This window comes from Micropterus dolomieu, linkage group LG13, assembly GCF_021292245.1.
Source record: "Micropterus dolomieu isolate WLL.071019.BEF.003 ecotype Adirondacks linkage group LG13, ASM2129224v1, whole genome shotgun sequence".
NCBI lineage: Eukaryota > Metazoa > Chordata > Actinopteri > Centrarchiformes > Centrarchidae > Micropterus > Micropterus dolomieu.
In genome coordinates, this window is record NC_060162.1 from 8,479,027 (window position 1) to 8,500,596 (window position 21,570).

Here is a 21,570-nt window from a genome sequence, read left to right on the forward strand (position 1 = left end):
GCTGCTGAGTGGACTCCTGTTCCTGATAGCCCTTTTAAAGTCAATAACGCACCTGCAGTAACCCCATCCATGAAATCAAATCACATCAGTGCCTGCCAGAGGGAAATCCAGCATGAAAGTCAAGGTTTGCGTGTGTGTGTGTGTGTGTGTCCTTTTGTGTCTATGCATCCTCTGCTGTCTCTGTCAATTTGTGATGTTTGTTCTTGCAACAGTGTGCTACAGTTCTGAAGTCAGTCTGCTTTCACAGAGGACACAGTTTCAGCTGCTACTTTAGATTACCCTCCTGGGGAAACTGAACATCTTTTATGTTTATATCATAATTTTTCGCTGCCAACTGCATTTAACATCTACACACACACACACACACACACACACGGTTTCCTTTCGAGTAAAATATAACTGGAATCCTGTGATCTCTGTTCTTTTCATTTGCAATCCATTTGTAGTTGTCCATCTTTAACCCTCCCTCTGATTCGATATTACTTTCATATAAAAACTTGCTTTTTGTTAGATGGAAGCTTTCTACAATCAAAGAGGGTTTTTTTCAAGTGAATCTCTTTGAAACTCCATAGTAGACTGTGAGGGCCCAGCATGAGTAAGATCAAAGTTGGATTCTGTGATCAGATCTCTATGTCTATCATCTCTACATGAAGAACACTGGAATGGTTAGCAGCAAAATAATTTATTCATAGGGTTAAGTGACTACACAGAGAAACATCATATTTGGACAATGCTTGGGTCAATTTCTGATATTGTAATATCTGATTTTGTAATATTTTCAATGTGCTGTGGTAATGTTGGAAGAAATGTATCTATCAATCAAAAGTATTTTAAAGAAATTAACCAAAGATGCCATATATCATGATAAACAAATGTCTAGTTGACCTGTAAAAACAATAAAACAAAGTAATACAATTTCAGCAATAACGCTTATAATGCTTATAATCAATTAGTGGTGATGTTTATCAGTTATTAACCCCATCTCCAGACTGTGAATTACTCTGAATACTCTTACTCTGAATTATTCTAAAACTAAAATTAAATTAGATTAGATACAAAAAACTTTACTCATAGGTCTTGGGATTAAAGAACAATAATGCCACCCAAATGCTACTACAGCATTTGTATGCAATAATTACTTTATTTAATTGCATAGTATGTACAAAACTGTGGCATTGAAGTGGAGTAAAAATAAAAACAATACAGTGTCGCCCAGAATTAGACATCTTACCCTGCCTTTGTGTCAACATTATTAAAACAAAGCAACCATTTTGCCAGACATTAAGTTATATACAGAGAATAAAACTCTGGGATCATATTTACAGGAGCATCATCTCTGAAAAACAATATCCTCAGAAAACTGATCTTAAACCCTTTTTAACACCAATGACTAAAATAGATTGCAGTGGTAAAAACTGGCATAGCAGAGGCCAAGATGTCCTACTGTTAGTCTCTAAGGGGTGAGGCTAAAGAAAATGCTGGAACCCACACTTCCCATAATACAACTCAAGTGCCCCTTTAAAAATTTCAGTTTGATGTGCTTTATTCAGAAAACATCAATACAAAAACATAGTGAGTTAACAGTCACAGTTTTTGCATGTAAAATCAATACAGAAAAGCCTTGTCCAAAGTGATTTTCATGTGTCATCAGTCTCACAGCCATTCTGCTCCCCATCATTTCAGGGGGGGTCACAATTACGTTTGTTGTTGTTTTGAGATAAAACAAAAGAGAGAAAGCCAAGGGTATCTGCGTGAGAATCATTTATGAAGCCTTTCCTTGCAGAGCATACTCTAGTACAGACACCTAACACCTCTTAAATCCAGAAAAATATATTTTTGTATTTTGTATTTGTATACTTTGTATTGTTTTTTTGTTTGTTTGTTTTTTGCAGGGGTTAAAGTGGTTTATTTAGAAGTGCAAAAATAATCCTAATAATATTTAAGTCCCCACCACGTCAAACGTGTAGCTGTCTAACGGGTTATTTGTAATGAGTGACAAGTATTAAGGAGCCTAGCACTGATGAATATGTAGCTACAATACAAAGCATCAAATCTCAGTGACTTCCGGTGGCGTTTGATTCGTTGCGGATGACATCAGCTGTGGAATGAGTGTGCGGAAAAAAAACCCGGAGCCCTCTTCTCTCCCCGGTTACTGAATATGACACAATGCCTGCTGATATAAAAAGCTAGGGCCACTCCTATCTAGGCTCCACTTGCATGTCTGGAGACCACTCCGGTGCTCTGCGGCGAATAAAGGGAGGAGGCTGCTGTTGGGATCCTGCGCGTCTGTAAGGGGGATACCAGAGAGAGATAGAGAGACAGAGAGGAGAGGATGGCCACCCTGGTAGAATCTGCAGATATGGAGACTTTAGGCGGCCAAAGCAACACCGGGACATCTCCGACATCCTCCAGCCCGTCGCAGCACTTCAACGACAGCAAATTTTACCTGCTGGTGGCTATCGGGGAGATCCTAACGGAGGATCACTTAAAGTGTGCCATTGCAGACATAGAGAAAGGTAAGATGGAGCTTCCTGGGGTGGGTGTAGGCTATCGAGAGCTGAACTTAACATCTTCATAACAACTTGAACAGAGATGTATAAAACAGCTAAGTTCAACTTATAGCCTTAAAAGTCATGGCTGCCAATGCACCTGTTAGTAACGCCGGATTTTACGCACGATAGATTATGCGTGAGCGAATTATGCACATAAATGAGCCATTCACAATATGTGAACCCTAATTATCAAGTAACTATTTGTACTAGAAGTGATGTTGTTCATAATGAGGACACTGGACGGCCCCTCCCAGTAACATAAGCAGTTATCTCCAGATCTCCAAATCTCATCTCAAATCTTGTAACCCACAGGTACCACCCATCCACTATGTTTAGGAGCAGTTTAGCGCAGTATAATTGTTTTTTCCTTTGTCATATCAATGTCAGTAGGCCCAACTGTTGCCATCTACACATGTGGGGCAGGTCCTCCAATGAAGCTGACAACAATGATTCAGCATTACATCTGGACAATGCGTCAATAATGCAGCGTATAGTGTTTCTTTGGCTCCAGTGCAGCTGCGTTTTTTTCTCCAACAGCACCTTGCCAGGCTTTATTCAGGTGCGTCAGGCTTTTATTACAGGAAAGCGGAGGGTCCCGCGCATTAGTTTAGCCGACAGTCAGGAAGAGACAACGGTACGGTTTGCCGCAGCTTTCTCTCTTTTTGTGTTGTTTTGGAAGAAAGCTTGCCTTCTCTGACAATGATGATTAAATGCGCTCTGTTTTCTGAGACTGAAATGATTGCTTGGCTATGATAACAGAATATACATTCATTTCCTGTTGATCCTGTGGGAACATCGCTCTATCATCATCATCATCATCATCATCATCATCCTGCATCCAGCTCCCAGCTCTCTCATCTCTTACCGGCTGGTGGGCGTGGCTCAGTCCGCACTGCGGTCCCTACGGAAAGCCAGAAGGAACGATTTTCAAACTGAACAGGGCGTTTTAGAAATGCCACTGCTCCTGTGGTGGCCTGTCTCTCAGGCATGAGTACTGTTTGTGTGAGAGAGGACAGCGCAGGGGAGAATATGGTGTTTTATACAGGTGTAAAATCAAGTGAGGCTTCTTTTTTTTTTTAAATAAAGGAAGTAAGACAGATCAGTTGTGATTAAAAAGCTGCGTTATAGAAATTAAAATGATTGTGTTTTAGTATCACCAATTACAGTTTAACCTGTCACAGTCACAGTCCTCCATTTTATTTTTCTATTATTTTAGTAATTCAATAGATTAGTATGTTGGCCATAACTATGTCACACCTTGAGACTGAAAGTTTGCTCTTGACCTTGTGTGTTTTGAAGAAATCTACCTTTAGTAGCTTTCGGTTGTATCACACAGTCTTCCTCCACAGATGGAGTTTGCTCAGTTTTTGTGGAGTTGTAGCACTTTAAAGGCTCTTTCTTTTATTCTTGAATTTGAGTTTTTATTGACTCTTTTTTAATTTTTTTAAAATGTATTTTGTATTAACGTGAAATTATTCTCACTCCTATCGTAGCTTATGACAAAGAAAAACTACATTTTATCATCTTCATCATCACTGAGGCTCATGTTAATTGATTCATGGTCTTATGTTATTGCCACGCCCTTCGTTTTCCTACTGTTGTAATGAATACCCTTTCAACAAATCAAACTGTGAGTGAAATAAACATTTATATCCTCCTTTTGTGTGCAATTTACCTCGCAGAAAAAAACACTTCTATGTCATTTTTCTTCTATTCCCAGTTCATGTCATCACCTAACTTTACAGAGGCCTGTAGTAGACCTTTACTCTGCATAACTATGAAGAGAGGATGTTCGCACCATGACTCAGCCCAGTGTGTCTGGCCCATGGCAAAACAGAAACACGGCTATAGATATTTCCTATTATAGATTTCTTTTGTCATGCCAAACCAGTAACAAGTCTATCCATGTTCACTATAAGATTTTCCAGTGAACTGGAGGCAAAGGATCGGCAAAATAGATGCGTGAGGTTGAGACTGCACATTTGTTAGACCTACTGCCAAGCAGTCAGTGCAATGTCTGCCGTGTGCATCGATTCCTTTTCAGACAGCGGCACTAACATATGTTTTTATTTGCTGGTGTCGTTCCTTCTCCTTAATTTTTTATTTTCTTGTTGATTTATTTTTTGTTTGTGTGTGTGTGTGTGCGTGTGTGTTTGTTTATCTTACAGGGATCCGCTCATGGGACACCAACCTTATTGACTGCAACCTGGACCAGGAACTCAAGCTGTTTGTCTCTAGACACTCAGCTCGTTTCTCTGCAGATGTCAGAGGTAAACTGGAGGCATTTTCACTGACAATTTCATAATAGCAGTCAGGTTAATGCCTTAATATGTTTCTAATGGCATCCATTGCATCCTTAACAAAACCTGAGACACACACTTTTCCAGTGGTGGAAGACGTATGCAGATCATTTAGTTAAGTAAAAGTAATAGTACAACATTGTAAACATAGTCCTGTGAGTCCTGCATTCAAAATGTTACCTAAGTAAAAACATGAGTAGTAATAGCCAAATAAACTTAAAGTTTCAAGTAATCATTGTGTAGACTATGTTGTATATACTATAGGAATGTCATTACTGTTGCATTAATACATGAGCAGCCTTTTTGGTGGTTGGTTGAGGTTATTATTAAGTGATGGGCAGTTTATATGAATATTTCAGTGTATTTAATTCAAATATTCAAACAATGTCCTGCAAATGTATTTGTAGTATGTGTAACGAGACAAAATATGTCAGGTTGTGGCACCAGAATTTTGATATTAGAAAAACTTAATAGTTATAGTTAAATATTCCCACTAGATCTTTAGATTCAGAAGAAAATGAAACTTAAATTACAGGTTAAAATGACTTGATAAGACTGTGATTTGTTTTTCTCTAAACAGTTAATAGCATTTTAAAAGCTGCATTTATTTTGTATGAAAACTAATCTGGTAAAAATAATCAAAATAGTGGAGTAAAAAGTACAATATTAAGAAGAAGCAGAACATCAAAATACTCAAGTAAAGTAGAATTACCTCAAAACTGTACAATACTTGAGTAAATATACTTACAGATTATATATACTAGTTACATTCCACTGCACTTTCCAGCAGCGTATACTGTCACAGCTGTAACTTCTGTGCAGTACATTAAGCAGAGGGGTTTTATTACATATCCTTGAATACGCCTTTTCAGCATTTTGTTGCATGGTGCTTTTATAGCTGCATCATTTGCAAGGTGAGGGAGAGGCTCTATAAAGATGGAACAGATCCAGTGTGGCAGGACATGTGGTCTGTCTGTGGCAGTATGGCCTCGACGGTCAGAAGCACTTACAGTAAAGCCTCTGCTTGGCTCGGCTCCACATTGGATATGACCAGCAGGGCTTCATACTTTACAATAGATTGATCCAGGGAACAACTGCTGCTGCAGACTAAATCAGGTGATGTATTTTAATGCAGTAATACGTTGTCCTGTATCAAATCTCAGCATTGGGATTAAGAGGTGAAATACAATAGGTTTAGAGGGAGGTGAAACATGGTGATGTATCTATAATAGCATTCAAATAGACTCTAAATCCCTTATCCCTTTCATCCCACTTTGTTTTTTACCATTTCACCATCCTCCAGTCTTCTCTTGTTCTTCCTCCACGTGTGCTGTTGCCTTGCAACAGCAGTACGAGATGCACAGTTGATTCGGGAGTAATTAGCAGTGTAGAATCCCCAGTGGCTCGCGTCTGTCCATGAAAATAAAGAAGGGAGGGGAACAGAGAGGACTCGGAGAACGGAGAGGGTGAGGGGAAAAGAAAGAAAGGGAGCAAGGGAAAGAGGGGGATGAGGTAGGAAGAGGAACACATATCGTATGTATAAAAATCAACAACATTGCAACACATAGACAGAAATGCAGTTCTGATCAGTGAATTAATGCAGCCAAGACTTGGCAGCTTTCTAGAAAACTAATTTGGCTTTACACTGACACATATTTTATGTTTTTTAAGGGCAGTTCTGACAGTTGTAATGCAATAGTTTGACATTTTTAGGAAATGTGTGTATTCATGTTCTTCTCTGAGAGTTAGATGATGTTATATCTGTTTGCTAAATTTGAATCTACAGCCAGCAGCTGGTTAGCTTCGCTTAGCATAAAAACGAGGAGAAACAGCTAGCCTGGTTCAGTCCAAAGGTAACAAACTACACCTACCAGTATCTCCAAAGCTCACAATTGAACATGTTCTCGTTGGTTTAATCTGTACAAAAACGATCTCGCAAAAAGTATATTTCTTGGCCTTGAGCTTCCTAAAGTCTTGTCAGAGATTTAAGGAAGTTCCTGGTGGATAGGTAGGCAGATTTTGTAACTTTTGGACTGAACCAGGCTAACTATTTCTCTCACCCTGTTTCCACTCTCTATGCTAAGCTAAGCTAACTAAGCTATTATAACTATTCCTTTAAGTCTGTAAATTTGCACCAATCAAATGATAAGTGTATTTTTTCAGGAGAAGAAGATGGTTGATTAGGAAGGTGAGCTGCCAACTTTATATAAGGTATGATTTGAACATTAGTTGTAGTAACTATGTTTACTGTTAGCTTGTAGTGCATTAATTTATTAGAGCTCAGTGCTTACAGGAACACACAAACCAGTAGGTGGTACTGTATTAGGAGAAGGAGGAAAAATGCAATCATCTGTCTGCATGATAGATGACATGTCATCAGTCACACTGCATTAGTGCACAGGAAGCATGGACTGCACAGTGAGGAGGTGAAAGAAGGAAAAAAGGGGCAAGACAGGAGAGCCCTGGTGTCTCCCTGATGGATATATGATACTTTTGGTTACATATAGATTTTCCAGCACTCTACATGCAGTGCACACAGCACTGAAGCCTTGACAGCAACTGGGGAGTTAAAAGGCTGGCTGATCAATAGTAATAAAGAACTGTGTTGACTTTCACAAATTAATTTGTTCAGGATAAATATCCTCCTGTTATTTTTCACAAATACAATCCTGTTTTCTCTCGATGTCTATTAAACAGTTGATGCTGACTGGTCGGTTGTGTAGATGTAAATAAGCAGGTTGATTGATCAGTCATGTATCAAGCTGCATTGCCCTTCCTCTTGATAGATGGAAGAGTAGGGGACAAACAGGATGTGGAAAGACAAAATTATGTTGTAATTATTGTCTAACTCTTACCCGGTCATTTGATTTGACATGCTATTGCTGAAAGATAAAGGCTGTAAAGGAGCTTAAATCTGAGGCATCAATACTATGACACAGGTGATTGACTTTTCTGTGAGTCAGACAGCTTAACAGCATTGGCAGTGTCATTAGCTCCATGCCCAGACATATTACGTATATCAGTTCCCTTTTTAATCCAGTTGTGTGGGGACACGAGAACAAGTGACATTGAAAACCGTGTTCAGAGGGCTCCGATCTTTGCTGCTGAAAGTCACCGTGGCCAATTATTCTGTCGTGGTAGAAAATGAAATGACAGCGAGGAAGAGGTGCTGACACATACAGGGAATCCATCTGAGGAGATCAAGTTATAATCCTTATGTGCAAGGTCTTTTTTTGATGTAAAAGGAAGGAGGCACTGAATTTAGTTGTTCCAGTGATCTATTTTTGGTGTGGTGCCATCCACATTGATTCCCCTGTCTGGTTCAGTCTGTGGCAGATAGGCTATACCAGTCTTGCACTTTAAGCTATTCAGCCAGAAGGAGAATGCTCAGCGGTGCATGTCACATTACATTGCCTCACGCTTATATCGATCAAGGAAAATCAAGGTCCAGTGCACAATCTGTCATTTTTTGACGAGGTAGCTTAGACACACAGCAATTTGGTGGCGTGATGGCTGCCTCGCAGCTAGTCCTTAACATCTACAGCCTACTCTATTTTCTGTTTCATCACATAAAAGGCCAGTAAGCGTGGCGAAACCCACTGAGAGACAAAGAAAAATAGGAATTATTTCCATTACATTAGCAATTACAGTTATGGCTTGTGTACAGTATCCTGAACAGGATGAATGATAGACGTCTATGATTGATTGTTCTCTCATTTAGCAGACCACTGAAAACCACTTCCTCAGTCATTAGTTCTTGTGGAGGAACTCTGGTCATCAGTTTAAGACTGCTGTCTATTCAGAACAAAGCTGAGTGAAGCTGGTTTCTCCCAGTGTCAACAGGGATTTTGATGATGGTGGTATTACACTGACACAAATCTCTACTTCAGACTGCTAATAAAATGTAGTCTACATGCATAGGGAATAGGCTTTCATTAGAACATTATGTTCATATCTCAAGGTCTCTGAACACTGAACAGATGCACAAAAACTCGCAAGATTGCAAATATAAAATCTGAAATAAAACCATTACAATCTTAAAAGTGTTAACCTTGATTACATTCAAGTGCTAATTACAAGTGCTAATGATAGCATACAACATGCTCACAATAACAATGCTTACATCCTGATGTTTAACAGGTGTAATGTTTACCATATTTACCATCTTAGTTACAAACTGTACAGCTGAGGTTGATGGGAATGACATTAGTTTTGCAGGTATTTGGTGATAAACCAGAGTTTAGGACTGAAATCTTTACCTGCTGATAGCAGAACAGGAAAAGTCAGGGGATCACCAGTAAAAGGCGTTCATCCTCTGGGGATCATAAATGTCCATACAAAATTTCATGGTAATACATTTAACCTAGTTGTCAAGACATTTCACTCAAAAGTAAAGTACAGGTGCCAATCTCATGGTGGCACTAGAGAAAAAGTCAGAAAAAGTCTCCAAAAACATTGGGATTCATCTAGGGACCATGAATGTGCGTCTATTTTCTCCCAATCTATTAAGTAAATGTTGAGATATTTCTCAGAATAAGTGGAAACTTAAACCTGCTGCTGGTATCGCAGCCAGTGGCTCCACTGGGGATCATGCATGTCTAAACAAAATTGCATAGCAGTCCACTCAATAGATGTCAAGATATGTCACTAAAAAACTAAAATATCAACTTGATGGTGGGACTAGAAGAAAAGTCAGGGGATTGCTAAAGTCATTAGCATTCTTCCCCTGGGAGCTTTGAATGCTTGTACCAAATTTCATGGCAAGCCATTCAAAAAGTGAAATTAGGCTATACCATCATTGCCGTAATTTTATTTATATGTATTTAATAGGAAAACATGTAGACTGACAGGCTAAATTGCTTTTAAAAATAAACATTTCTATCTAATGCTATATAGATGTAATGCCTATACTTGAAGCAATAATCTGACTTTTCATTATGAGCTAAATATCAGCCACCACTCAATTCCCTCAGGTGTTTTCTAACATGTGGCACCTTTTATTTTTAGTCTTTAGTATTATTTTATTTTAAATATGACATTGTTATTCACATGAAAAGAGACAACAAATTCTTAAGACAACAAGATCTTAAGACTACCTTGGGTAGAGGTAGAAAACCCTCTCCCTCTACCCAAATAAAAAAAGCTAAATTATAATGTATAAGCCTTGACTGTCCTCCATGCCATTTTTGTCATTTAGGCATCCTGTCCTGACATTGAATGTACAATGTAGGCTAATAGTAATGTACTGGATAGGAGCCACTTCACTATTAACAGCAGTGAATGAAAGAGTTATTCCATATGGAGTGACAGCCCTTTGGGTAGAAGTGGCAGGGTTAATGGCTATGTGCTCCATAATGAGAATCTGCTATATGAAATATGTACGGAGGAATTGGCCCCGCAGCCAGAGAGCTGCATGCTGCAGTATCATGTCTCTGGAGACAAGGCACACTCTGTCTTCGCTACAATGCTTTTGAATTTAAAGTACAAGGACCCCCTTGAAAATGAGATGCTGCCTCTCAAGGGGCTATCCTTCAATAAATTAAATTCAAAATCCAAGGAACACCACCTTGCCCTATGAATCTGACAAGGAACATATTCTTGTTTGTCTTATTCTCAGAATGGTAGTGCCAGCATTTCCTTTTTCTTTTACCAGCAGAAATTGATATAAAGTAACAAAATAAAACCAATCTTTTCTCAGTTGGCTCTAGGGGAATTCATTGATTCCTGCATTTAAAAAAAAAAAATTGATAACAAGGAGAAGAAACAAAGACAGACTGTTGGGTTGAGTGAGTAAAGCCTGATGTGTTGGTATAAATTACGATGGTAGAGATGACATGCCCATTTCTCATCAGCTGGGATCAAATTCATTATCATAATCAATCATCCAAAACCTATGGTGATTGATTGTGAGCCTGTCACTCCCCACTGTTCCTTTTCTAATTAACCACTCTGTATTATGAGGGGGAAATATGACTCAAACCATGTTTAATCCCTGTACAGAGAAACCAAACAATTATCGGGTCTGTGGCAAATAATCAATGTCTTGTCTGTGTTTTTCATCTCAAAGGGGCTCAGTTCAAGAAGTCAAGTTAGAGAGCTGAAATGATTAGCTGATTGACTGATTTGATTTTCATAAATTTAATCAGAAAGTGTTTTGAAAATCGATTAATCATTTGAATATTTTTTGTTTCAGCAAAACTGCCAAAAATTCTTTCTAGCTTATCTAAGTCTTGGTTGGAACAATGGAACTCATTGTTGAGAAACTAGAAGTGACATATTTTGCTGAAAACAAGTTGATTAATGATTATAAATTGTGAAAATTGGTTACAAAATACATTTTTATTGACAAATCCTTTTATCTCTAAATTGTGACACATCTCATTAACTTATCAGAGGGAAGTTAGCAGTGTTAGTTTTTCAATTGCAACTATTTTTCTATTTTGTTGTGCAGGTCAGAGAATTCTTCACCATAAAAGCAATATCCTGGAGACAGTAGTGCTTATCAACCCTTCAGATGAAGCAGTCAGTACTGAGGTAAAATTTATTTTAATTGTTGTTGACGATCTATTATATTATTATAACATTATTATTTCTGCAACTTGGTATTTCATCTTCCATCCTATCAAGGATGGATGATTCAGAAATCCATTATTAACATGCACAATTACAAAGCAATTAGTGCTTGAAAAGATTCATTATTCAGCCTTGACTGTCCACCATGTTTGGCCAATTATCCACCCTCTTAATATGAACAGCTGTTTGTGTCCGTTGGTTGTACTAAAAGCAATTAGGAGCCCAAGGGTCACAGCTAATGCCTTGTTTACTCTACAGCCGTTAACTTTTTGTTATTGCAGTAAAGCTTTTGGTGCATTTTGATGGAGAAAAAAAAGGCATAGGAGGGTCACAAACACAGATGACACAAGATTTTCTCTTGTGTCACTGCTCCTTTCCACCGCCTAGCCATGTCTATAGTCAAACTGTGCAAAAATAATACCTCACAGCACAGCAGGATTGACCTGGCCAGCCTGCCATAACAGCTAATGTTTGCTGAAGTAGGAAAAAATAGACCCACAGAAAGGGGGAGAGGCAAGAGGTAAAGGAATGAAAGGATACTTAGCAGAATGGACAGCAAAAGAACAAGTGAGCTAATTAACTAATGGATTTGAGTGAGGTGAAACTGGTGATATTTCAGATGCACTAAAACATTAAGCTGATTGCTGCAGCATCAAGGCTTTAAATTCCCAGTCTCTGTAGCCAGTAATATTATTATTGTAAAGTATTATTTATCTTTCCAAGCAGTTGTAATAAATACAAGATCTTTAAGTGTGATCCATGCTTTTCTCAGTGTTTCTTTAACTCATTGTCCATTTACGTTCTACCAAAGTCAGTGGAACTCTATCATAGACAATAATGTAATTTTCTTCTTTTCATGACCAGGTTCGTTTGATGATCTCAGACACTGCCAGACACAAGCTTCTGGTTCTCTGTGGGCAGTGCTCTGAAAACACAGGGGAGCTGATTCTTCAGTCCGGATCTTTCTCTTTCTTCAACTTCATTGACATATTCACTGACCAAGAGGTGAGCTAACATGATAACTGTTTTTGTAAGCACCCACATTTTCTATATGACCTACGACACTGTAATATAATAGTTTTGATATATGTTAGTATATCAAAACTATAATAAGTTTTTGCGATTTTGATGTTTTACCGCAATGGAAGGCTTCCATTCTTTTTATGTGTCTGTAAAACCCTTTCAATAACTTTAAAAAGCATTGATGGTTGCCTTCTCTAATATCTCCAATTCTAGCATTACATAATAATCTTAAAACTTACTAATATAAATACAGTACAGGTATGTATATATATATATTTATATATATATAGGCCTACACAGACATGTACACATACAGAAACTGCAATTGCAAATCACTATTCATTTCATTACTTCAGTATGTTAAAAATTAAAGACACTTACTTTTTGTCATGCACAGATTGGTGAATTGCTCAGCACCATTAACCCAGCAAACAAAGCCAACCTTACACTCTCCTGCCCTGAACAAGGCGACTGGAAAAATTCCAACTTGGACAAACACAACTTGCAGGACTTCATTAACATGAAACTAAACTCCACTCTCATACTCCCTGAAATGGAAGGCCTCTCAGAGTTCACAGAGTATTTATCTGAATCAGTAGAGATCCCATCTCCTTTTGACATGTTAGAACCACCAACCTCAGGTGGTTTCCTCAAACTCTCTAAACCATGCTGTTACATTTTCCCTGCTGGTCGAGGTGACTCTGCCCTTTTTGCTGTCAATGGCTTCAACATGCTCATTAACGGTGGCTCGGACAGGAAGTCTTGCTTCTGGAAGCTGGTGAGACACTTGGACAGGGTGGACTCCATCCTTCTGACCCACATTGGTGACGACAACCTGCCAGGCATCAATAGCATGTTACAGAGGAAGGTTGCAGAGCTTGAGGAGGAACAGTCACAGGGTTCAACAGCTAACAGTGACTGGATGAAGAACATGATATCTCCAGATATCGGTGTTGTGTTTGTGAATCTTCCTGAAAACCTGGATAACCCTGAACCTAATTACAGAGTGCGGAGGAATGTTGAAGAGGCAGCATTTACTCAGCAGTTCCTCACCAAGCTAAATTTGAGGATAGAGCCTTTGCAAAAGCCTGTTGGAAACACTATAGAACCAATCATACTTTTTCAGAAAATGGGCGTTGGGAAGCTTGAGATGTATGTGCTTAATCCATCAAAGAACAGCAAGGAGATGCAACATTTTATGAAGCAGTGGACAGGAAGTGAAAAAGACACTGCTTCCATCCTGCTGCCAAATGGAAAAGAATCTGAGTTCCCTGTCTCTTACTTGACTTCGATCTCGTCTCTGATTGTGTGGCATCCTGCAAATCCCTCAGATAAAGTTGTGCGCGTTCTCTTTCCTGGAAATGCCACCCAGCATCACATCTTTGAAGGTTTAGAAAAGCTAAAACACTTGGACTTTCTGAAGCAGCCAGTTATCACTCAAAAGGCAATGTCTTCTGCTATGCCGTCAACACCAACACTAAAGCAAGCTAAGATGAAACACAGAACAGACAGCAAAGAGAGCCTAAAGTCTACCCCAAAGCCATCACCAATCAAAAGCATCAGGAAGGATTCAAAGGAGGAAGCACCAGAAAAGGCAAAGATGGATGCAGAATCATCTCATGAAATAACCCAGAAGACAGAGAAAAAAGAAAAAGCTCAGCTGAAAAAGGAAAAGGCAAAGGCATCTGAGAAAGAATCAAATGCAAAGGCGGAGCAAACAGCTCAAAATGAAACTCCAGAGAAAAAGAAATCTGAAATAAAGCCCAAAACTGAAAAGGAAAAGGTTTTTAAGAAGGAGACCAAAGTGTCTGTGGAAAAGAAAAAGGAGGTTAAGAAAGAAGTGGCAAAAAAAGATGAAACTCCCAAACAAGATGTTAGAAAGGATGAAAAAGTCAAGAAAGAGGAGGCTAAGAAAGCGATTAAAAAAGATATCAGAAGAGAGTCACCCATGAAGGAGAAAAAGGAAGAAAAGAAAGAGCTAAGGAAAGATGTCAAAAGGCCCTCTAAAGACATAAAAAAGACATCCACTGTGGGTGAAGAAAAGAATCTAGCACCAAAACCAAAGCTACTGAAAAAAGACAATGCCTCAAAGAAAGACGTAGGGATCCCGTCAAAGTTAAAAGAGAAGGGAAAGTCAAAAGTGACAAAGAAGGAGACTAAGGTGGATAGTGGCAAACTTGCTGCTAGTGTAACTGCTGTTGCGGAGGATCCAGAAGTAGAAAGATCTCTGATGTCCTCACCAGAGGACCTCACTAAGGACTTTGAGGAGCTTAGAGCTGACGAGCTGGTGGAGGATGATGCGACTGTGCAACAAAATAAGGAAGAAGAGGCTGTGATGATCCACCATGAAGAAATAATACAAACCAAAGAGTCACCTGAGGCATTAGAGTCTGTGGATGAGGGTATTACTACAACAGAGGCTGAAGGAGACAATGGAGAGACTCCAGACGAACAAGTTCTTAAGGGAAAACTCAATGGCAGTGTTAGTGAAAAGTTTGAAGATGAAGGCACTGTGATGGAGGAGACATATGAGGGAGGGGATTATGAAGAGAAGGGAGAGACAGAAGAAGTTTATGAACCACAGAAGGTGGAACACGATAAAGATAAGCTCACTCCCAGTGAAGATGAAAACCAAGACAGAAATGATGAAGTCAAACCAGGACATAGAGTTGAAGACAATGATGATGAGACTAATAAAAATGTAGATGGTCAGCATATAAGTGAGAGAGAAACAGAGAAACATGATCTTTTTGTATCAACCTCACCCAAAGTGTCCTCACCTGTTTCTCCTGCTGCATCTATCCATGATGAAATGCTTCCAGTTGGCTTTGAGAGCTCAACAGCCTCGGATGACGAGAACAGAGATGAACCACCTGAGGATTACACAGTCACCTCTGGCCACACTCAGTCCACCATTGAGATCTCCAGTGTGCCTACTCCAATGGATGAGATGCTGACTCCTAGGGACATTATGAGTGATGAAACCATGAATGATGAGACTGAATCACCCTCACAGGATGTTGGCAGGTTTGGGACATCCGCATCTGGAGATTTTGATAGGAAGAAGCTGTCTCCAAATCATGATATGCTAGAGTTAGAGCACTCTCAGAGTGATGCCACAGAAGGCCAGGACTACAACCACTCTGCTTCCACAATATCTCCCCCTTCATCACTAGAAGAGGATAAATTCTGTAAGAAGTTTCCCTCTGCAGCAAAGGCTGAGGGGTTTGCCGCAACCCAAGAATCAAGTGAGAAGTATGACACAGACTCAGCTAGACTGAGTTCAACTTCCACAACATCACCTTTGGTACGTTCTCCCTCAGTGGATCGCAAGGACAAATTTGATTCTCCATCAATATTTGCTGCTCCAATAGAACTGTCCACCACACTTGCAGGTTGTGCCAGAGCAACCGCTGAATCCTCAATCAGCCCAGATGACAAGACACTGGAAGGAGCTAACTCGCCTCAGTCGTCTGGTCACACACCTTACTATCAGTCACCAGTAGATGAAAAAGCAGGAGCTCTACCACCTGTATCAGAAGATAAAGCACTGGGTCCAATCATTGTTGAGGTCACAAGTGATAAAGAGGATTCCTCCAATAGAGTTACCCCGGAGCCCTACGAGCCAGAACCAGAAAGTTCCTCCCCTGTAGAGAGGATAATGTCACCTCTAAAAAGCCCACATTCATCTGAAGCCGATTCCCCAACTAAGGAGGAAAAGTCACCCTTTGATATAGATCATAAGAAAAATGGAGAAAACAGCCATGCAGTCTTGTGCTCAGCACCAATAACCAAACTTGAATCAGACACTAATCCTTTCACATCTTTCAAAGAAGAGAGTAAAATGTCTATTTCAGAGGGCACCACATCAGACAAGTCTGGAACCCCTCTGGAGGAAGTGGTAGCAGAAGATACATTTTCACATTTAGCTTCAGCATCCACCGCCTCCCTGGCCACCAGCTCTTTTCCAGAACCCACCACTGACTCTCCTTCCCTTCATGCTGAGGTAGGCTCTCCCCACTCAACAGAAGTAGATGACTCTTTCTCTGTCTCTGTAGTTCAGACCCCAACCACCTTCCACGAGGCTGAGGGATCTCCATCCAAGGAAGATAGCCCAAGGCCCATGTCTATCTCCCCAGACATTTCACCAAAGACAAAAAGCAGAACACAGATGCAGGACACAAAATCCCCAGAGCACTCTACCATGTCAATAGAGTTTGGCCAGGAGTCCCCTGACCACTCCTTAGTCCTGGACTTTAGTAAGCAATCCCCAGAACACCTATCTGTGGGAGGAAACTCACGTGCTACAGAGAATGGCCCAACTGAGGTTGATTACAGCCCCTCAGATGGAATGGATGGAAGACCATCGGGAGAGCTTAGCTCTACAGTGGAAAAGCCTTTGCTTTTAGACGAAAGTGATTCAGTCCTTGCCACCCCATCAGATGCATCTCAGTCCACTCCCTCTGTTACAACCCCATGCCAAATGACAGAGATACCACATGCTATGGCTGAGCAGACAGATAAGTCTCCAGTCACCCCAAAGGCATCCTCTCTCACCCACTCTCCCCATTCCAATGAGCCATCTCCAGTGCTAGGATGTCCCCCAGCTAAAGATATCACCAGCCCAATTTCACCATGTGTGGACAGCATTTCTAATAAATCTGACACACAGCAGAAATGTGACAAGTCACCCTCACCTCCCAAAGCTACTTCCCCATCATCTTCCTTTACCTTTTCAAAAGAAGAGACCTTTTCCCCAGCAAAGGAGACGAATCCCTTTAAATGTGAGGATTCTACACTTCAGGCAAAATCCCCTTTGAGCCCCAAAGTTCCCTTTCCATCATATCTACCTCTCTCCTCTGATCCGTGTAATTACAATTCTGCCTGTGGCTCCAGGGACCCAGACTCTACTAAGAAGAGCCCCTCTGCTTCATCTAAGACAGATGTTGACCTCTGCCTAGTCACTTCGTGTGAGTACCGTCACCCCAAGACAGAACTATCACCATCTTTCATCAACCCTAACCCTCTAGAATACTTCATCAGTGAAGAGAACACCTTGGATGAGGAGAAGCCACTGTCCAAGTTAGGAGGAGGACCCCCACCCCCAGGAGGGAAGCTTTCTGCCAAGCAATGTGAGGAGACCCCACCCACATCCATCAGTGAATCTGCCCCCTCCCAGACAGATTCAGATGTTCCCCCAGGGACAGAGGAGTGCCCCTCCATTACAGCAGATGCTAACATTGACTCTGAAGATGACTCTGAGACTTTGCCTACTGACAGGACCCTTACCTACAGGCATGCTGATCCTCCTCCGGTGGCACTCAGGGACTCTGCTCCATCTTCAGGCCACCACGATGTCTGCATGGTGGACCCAGAAGCCCTCAAGGCTGAGGAAAATCTCCACAATGCTAATACAGATGGAGGTGAAAAGCCCAAGAAGAAAAAGCTCGTGAAAAAGTCTTCTTCGCCAGCCAGGAAGACAGTTCTATCAAAAGTGAAGGATTCAAAGACTTCCTCTCCAAAGAAGACTGTCGGAGAAGGTAAAGATGCCAAAAATGCAACCAATACATCTGCATCCAGAGGTGTAAAAAGTGCCACATCAGGTGAGTACTATTTACTGATTGCCATCATTTATATCACTTTTCTATTTCACATAACTTGCTCAGATTTGTTGAGAACTTATCTGAGATTAAGGTATATGTTTTCCTCTTTCAGGTACTGGCAGTGGAAAGGTGTCAGGTGGGGTATCTCTGCCCAACTGCCCTCCCATGTACATGGATTTGGTTTACATCCCCAATCACTGCAGTGCCAAGAATGTGGATGCTGAGTTCTTTAAGCGGGTGCGCTCATCTTATTATGTGGTCAGTGGCAATGATCAGACAGCTCAAGAGCCCAGTAGGGATGTCCTTGATGCTCTGCTGGAGGGAAAGGCTCATTGGGGAAACAATTTGCAGGTATGTTTCAAATGTAACAATTATGCTGTACGTTATAATAACTTAACTTTGGCTGGCTCTTTGGTCTTCTTTTCATCATGTATGTAGTACATAGCCGCTGTAAATGAAAACAAATCAATTAGAATAAACCAAGCTCAAATCAAAATGTCCTGCCACAAAAAGGACATAAATAACTTTCCATGTTTTAATTTCTCTGTTAAAACCCTGGTAGTAATACTAGTGAAGTCTGCATGCAAACATCAAAATGGAAGAAGAGACAGAAAGACAAAGATCACTTTTGGTAGTCAACGATGATACTTGAATTCTCTGAATGCTTGAGCTAAGAGACCTCCCTCCTCTCTGGTGTCAGGTAACACTGATTCCAACCCATGACACTGATGTGATGAGGGAGTGGTACCAGGAGACCCACGACAAGCAGCAGGAGCTCAACATCATGGTCCTGGCCAGCAGCAGCACTGTCGTCATGCAGGATGAGTCCTTCCCAGCTTGCAAGATAGAGATGTAGGCGTGTTCAACAAGAGATCAGGAGGCCTAATGACTGATGAGAAAGGGATCACTATTTGAGGGAGACAAACAAATCCATGTAGCATCAAACCTAAGCAGACACTTAAACACGTATGTGCAAAATTTATACTTACTAAATACTAAAAATCTAAAAAATTAATATCTGCAATGAGGACTAACACTTTAAAATCAAATTAGCTTTGAGGGGCTCCATGCAAAGGACATTGTGTCCTATATAAAGTAAGTAACATCCTTGATACCGTCAAGTTGTTATCTGATGTTTAGGTATAAATGGAGTGTACTGTAAATTAGAAACCCATAAACCAGCCAAGCCATTTGTGTCCAATTATGCTAACTCTAGTGCAGATCAAGTAATTATGTTGTTGATGATGTATTGTTTCTTCTGCAAATGGTACATTCATGAACTATGGCTGTTATCTACACCAAATAATAAAACAAGTTGTTTTCTGTTATTGCCTTAGGGAGTCAAAATGAATGTATAAGAACTGGTGCAACTAGCAGAAGAGTAGGCAGGTAACTCTACACACAAGAGGTCAGTCCCAAAAAGGACTGTTGAATGGCTACAAAGAATGGTAAATATAAATTAACTTGAAATAATTCTCAACACTGATTAACATTAATATGATGTTTGACTTCATATTCATCACGGGCGAGACAAATTGCCCCAACCATTGTGAAACTGTTGTTTTTAAGTCAGTTGGGTTTTATTTGATTTGACTGGATTTTAAGTTTTCGTTTGGTTCGGTGCATGTTGCTGCTGATGTATGAATATTAATTTATTACGTTAAATTTCATTGTGCTTGAGGGTTAGGATTAGGGTTGTCGAGATAGCCTTTTACAATGTGCAACATTAAGTTGCTTCAGAATGTTCTCCCTTGCTTTTGTTACATCTGTAAAATCTTATGATTTTCCACAATGGTAACACTTTTTAGAGGATTGCCTTCTATTTCAGATGGTCTGTTTTATTCAAAGATTTAAGTTATTTCAAAAAGAGAAAAATCTGATCTTATTTCTTATATCCGTTTTTTATGTAATCATTGAGCTATGGGGGAGCTAGCCTTTTCCCATCATAAAGCTGGTGAGGCAGGATATTTTCATAAACCTTAAAATGTCTTGTTTTTCTAAAGCATTGTACTATAATTATAAATAACTTTGTGGCCGATGGAGTGGTTGGAGACATGCATGAGTTATGATACATTAGGATTTTTGCTCTTTTTTTAATGGGGATTTTGCTCAGATTTGCATTAAGAACAACAGGGCTAAATAGGCTAATTAAAAAAATGTAAGGAGCATTTTAGGATTTTTGCAATTTGTGCCATGACATTGTATACTACAGTAACTCCAGCGATTGCCAATGGCACTGTATCAGTATAAAACTTGAATGTGGGTGTAGAACAGTGTAGACTTTCAGGATGATGTGAGCAATTTGGTGGGCTGAGCATTTCTTGTGACATAAGAATTTCTGGTCTTCAGCCAGGATGAAAAGGAAACAGCTTCCTATAGAGGCATAGTTTCGAGCGGGACAGCACCCAGAGGTGAGAGTGAGTGACTTGTGTGTTTTAGATGAAAGCTTGTGAAACTAAAACTAGACACTTTAAACACAAACATGACACATACCAAACTAACAGTACAGAGGCCAGAGATCAACATTGACAGTCAGCTTCTGGAGAAACATTTAACAAATCACAACTCTGATTACAGGCTTTGGTACTTTGGACTATTCAATCGAATCACCAAGCTCACCAGATATTTCTGAAATTATGTCAGGTGTTCACAATACCACTATAAACCAGTTTTCCTGCATGGGAAGTAACATCACAACAAACCTACAAATTCTGAACTGACATTTCTCTTGAACTGACATTTCTCTTTTCTCTTCTTTCTCTAAACTTCCTCTATTTCTCTCTGCCTTTTTCTCCTTATCTTTCTCTTGGGAGAACTTTAATAATGTTTGTCTGCAGCTGTGTGGTATATTTGTCTTGTGATCTTGCATCCTCTCTGCCCCTTACCCAGACTCATATGTAACCTATAGCAATTAGTTTCAAGTGAAAGTATTCCTTAGTGCTTTCTGATGTTTGTGTGCAATACTTCCTCTAACCTTATGGCGAATCTGATGTAAGAGGAACCACTACTAAAGAACAAAACATTCAAAAACAACCACAATAAAATCTGTTGTGAAAAAGAAATTGTCTTTGACTTTTTTTGAATCTATTTATAGAGCCCAGTTGTTTTATCAAGTATTATAAAGTTACTTATAATATAGCTCCTTCCACTGAGTCTGGTTCATTGTACAGAATCATAAACCTTAGCAAATGTGAAGTCCCAATGTCTCACTTAGAAGTGAATAATGACTTTATAAAGATGATTCAACTGTTTAAATACCTTTACAATTCTACTAAACAAGACCAAAAGTCCACAGCCATGCTAGTGTTATGAGGATGGAGAACATTGGCAGGCCAAGTTCATGTCATGTGCACACAGATGATTGGATGAAAGTGACGATGTGGCCCAGGAGGGAAGTCGTTTTCTTTTTTTCAAGTGTCCCTGAGAGTGTCGAATGTTTATGCCATGCTAGGGGCAAGACTCTAGGGATGGCAATGTTAGTCGATCTGTTGGTCCACCACTTCAGTCCAGACTGAAATA

The 21,570-nt window shown here is 39.9% G+C and overlaps 1 protein-coding gene across 1 annotated transcript; it reads left to right on the top strand.

Annotated features, from left to right (window-relative positions):
• The first annotated feature begins 2,332 nt into the window (after nt 1-2,332).
• Nucleotides 2,333-18,955, top strand: map1b (microtubule-associated protein 1B). Its single transcript, XM_046067612.1, has 7 exons — nt 2,333-2,516; nt 4,721-4,822; nt 11,304-11,386; nt 12,290-12,430; nt 12,846-18,055; nt 18,174-18,402; nt 18,752-18,955. The coding sequence occupies exons 1-7, from the start codon at nt 2,333-2,335 to the stop codon at nt 18,905-18,907; spliced, it is 6,105 nt and encodes a 2,034-aa protein (XP_045923568.1). The 3' UTR covers nt 18,908-18,955.
• Nucleotides 18,956-21,570: the final 2,615 nt, after the last annotated feature.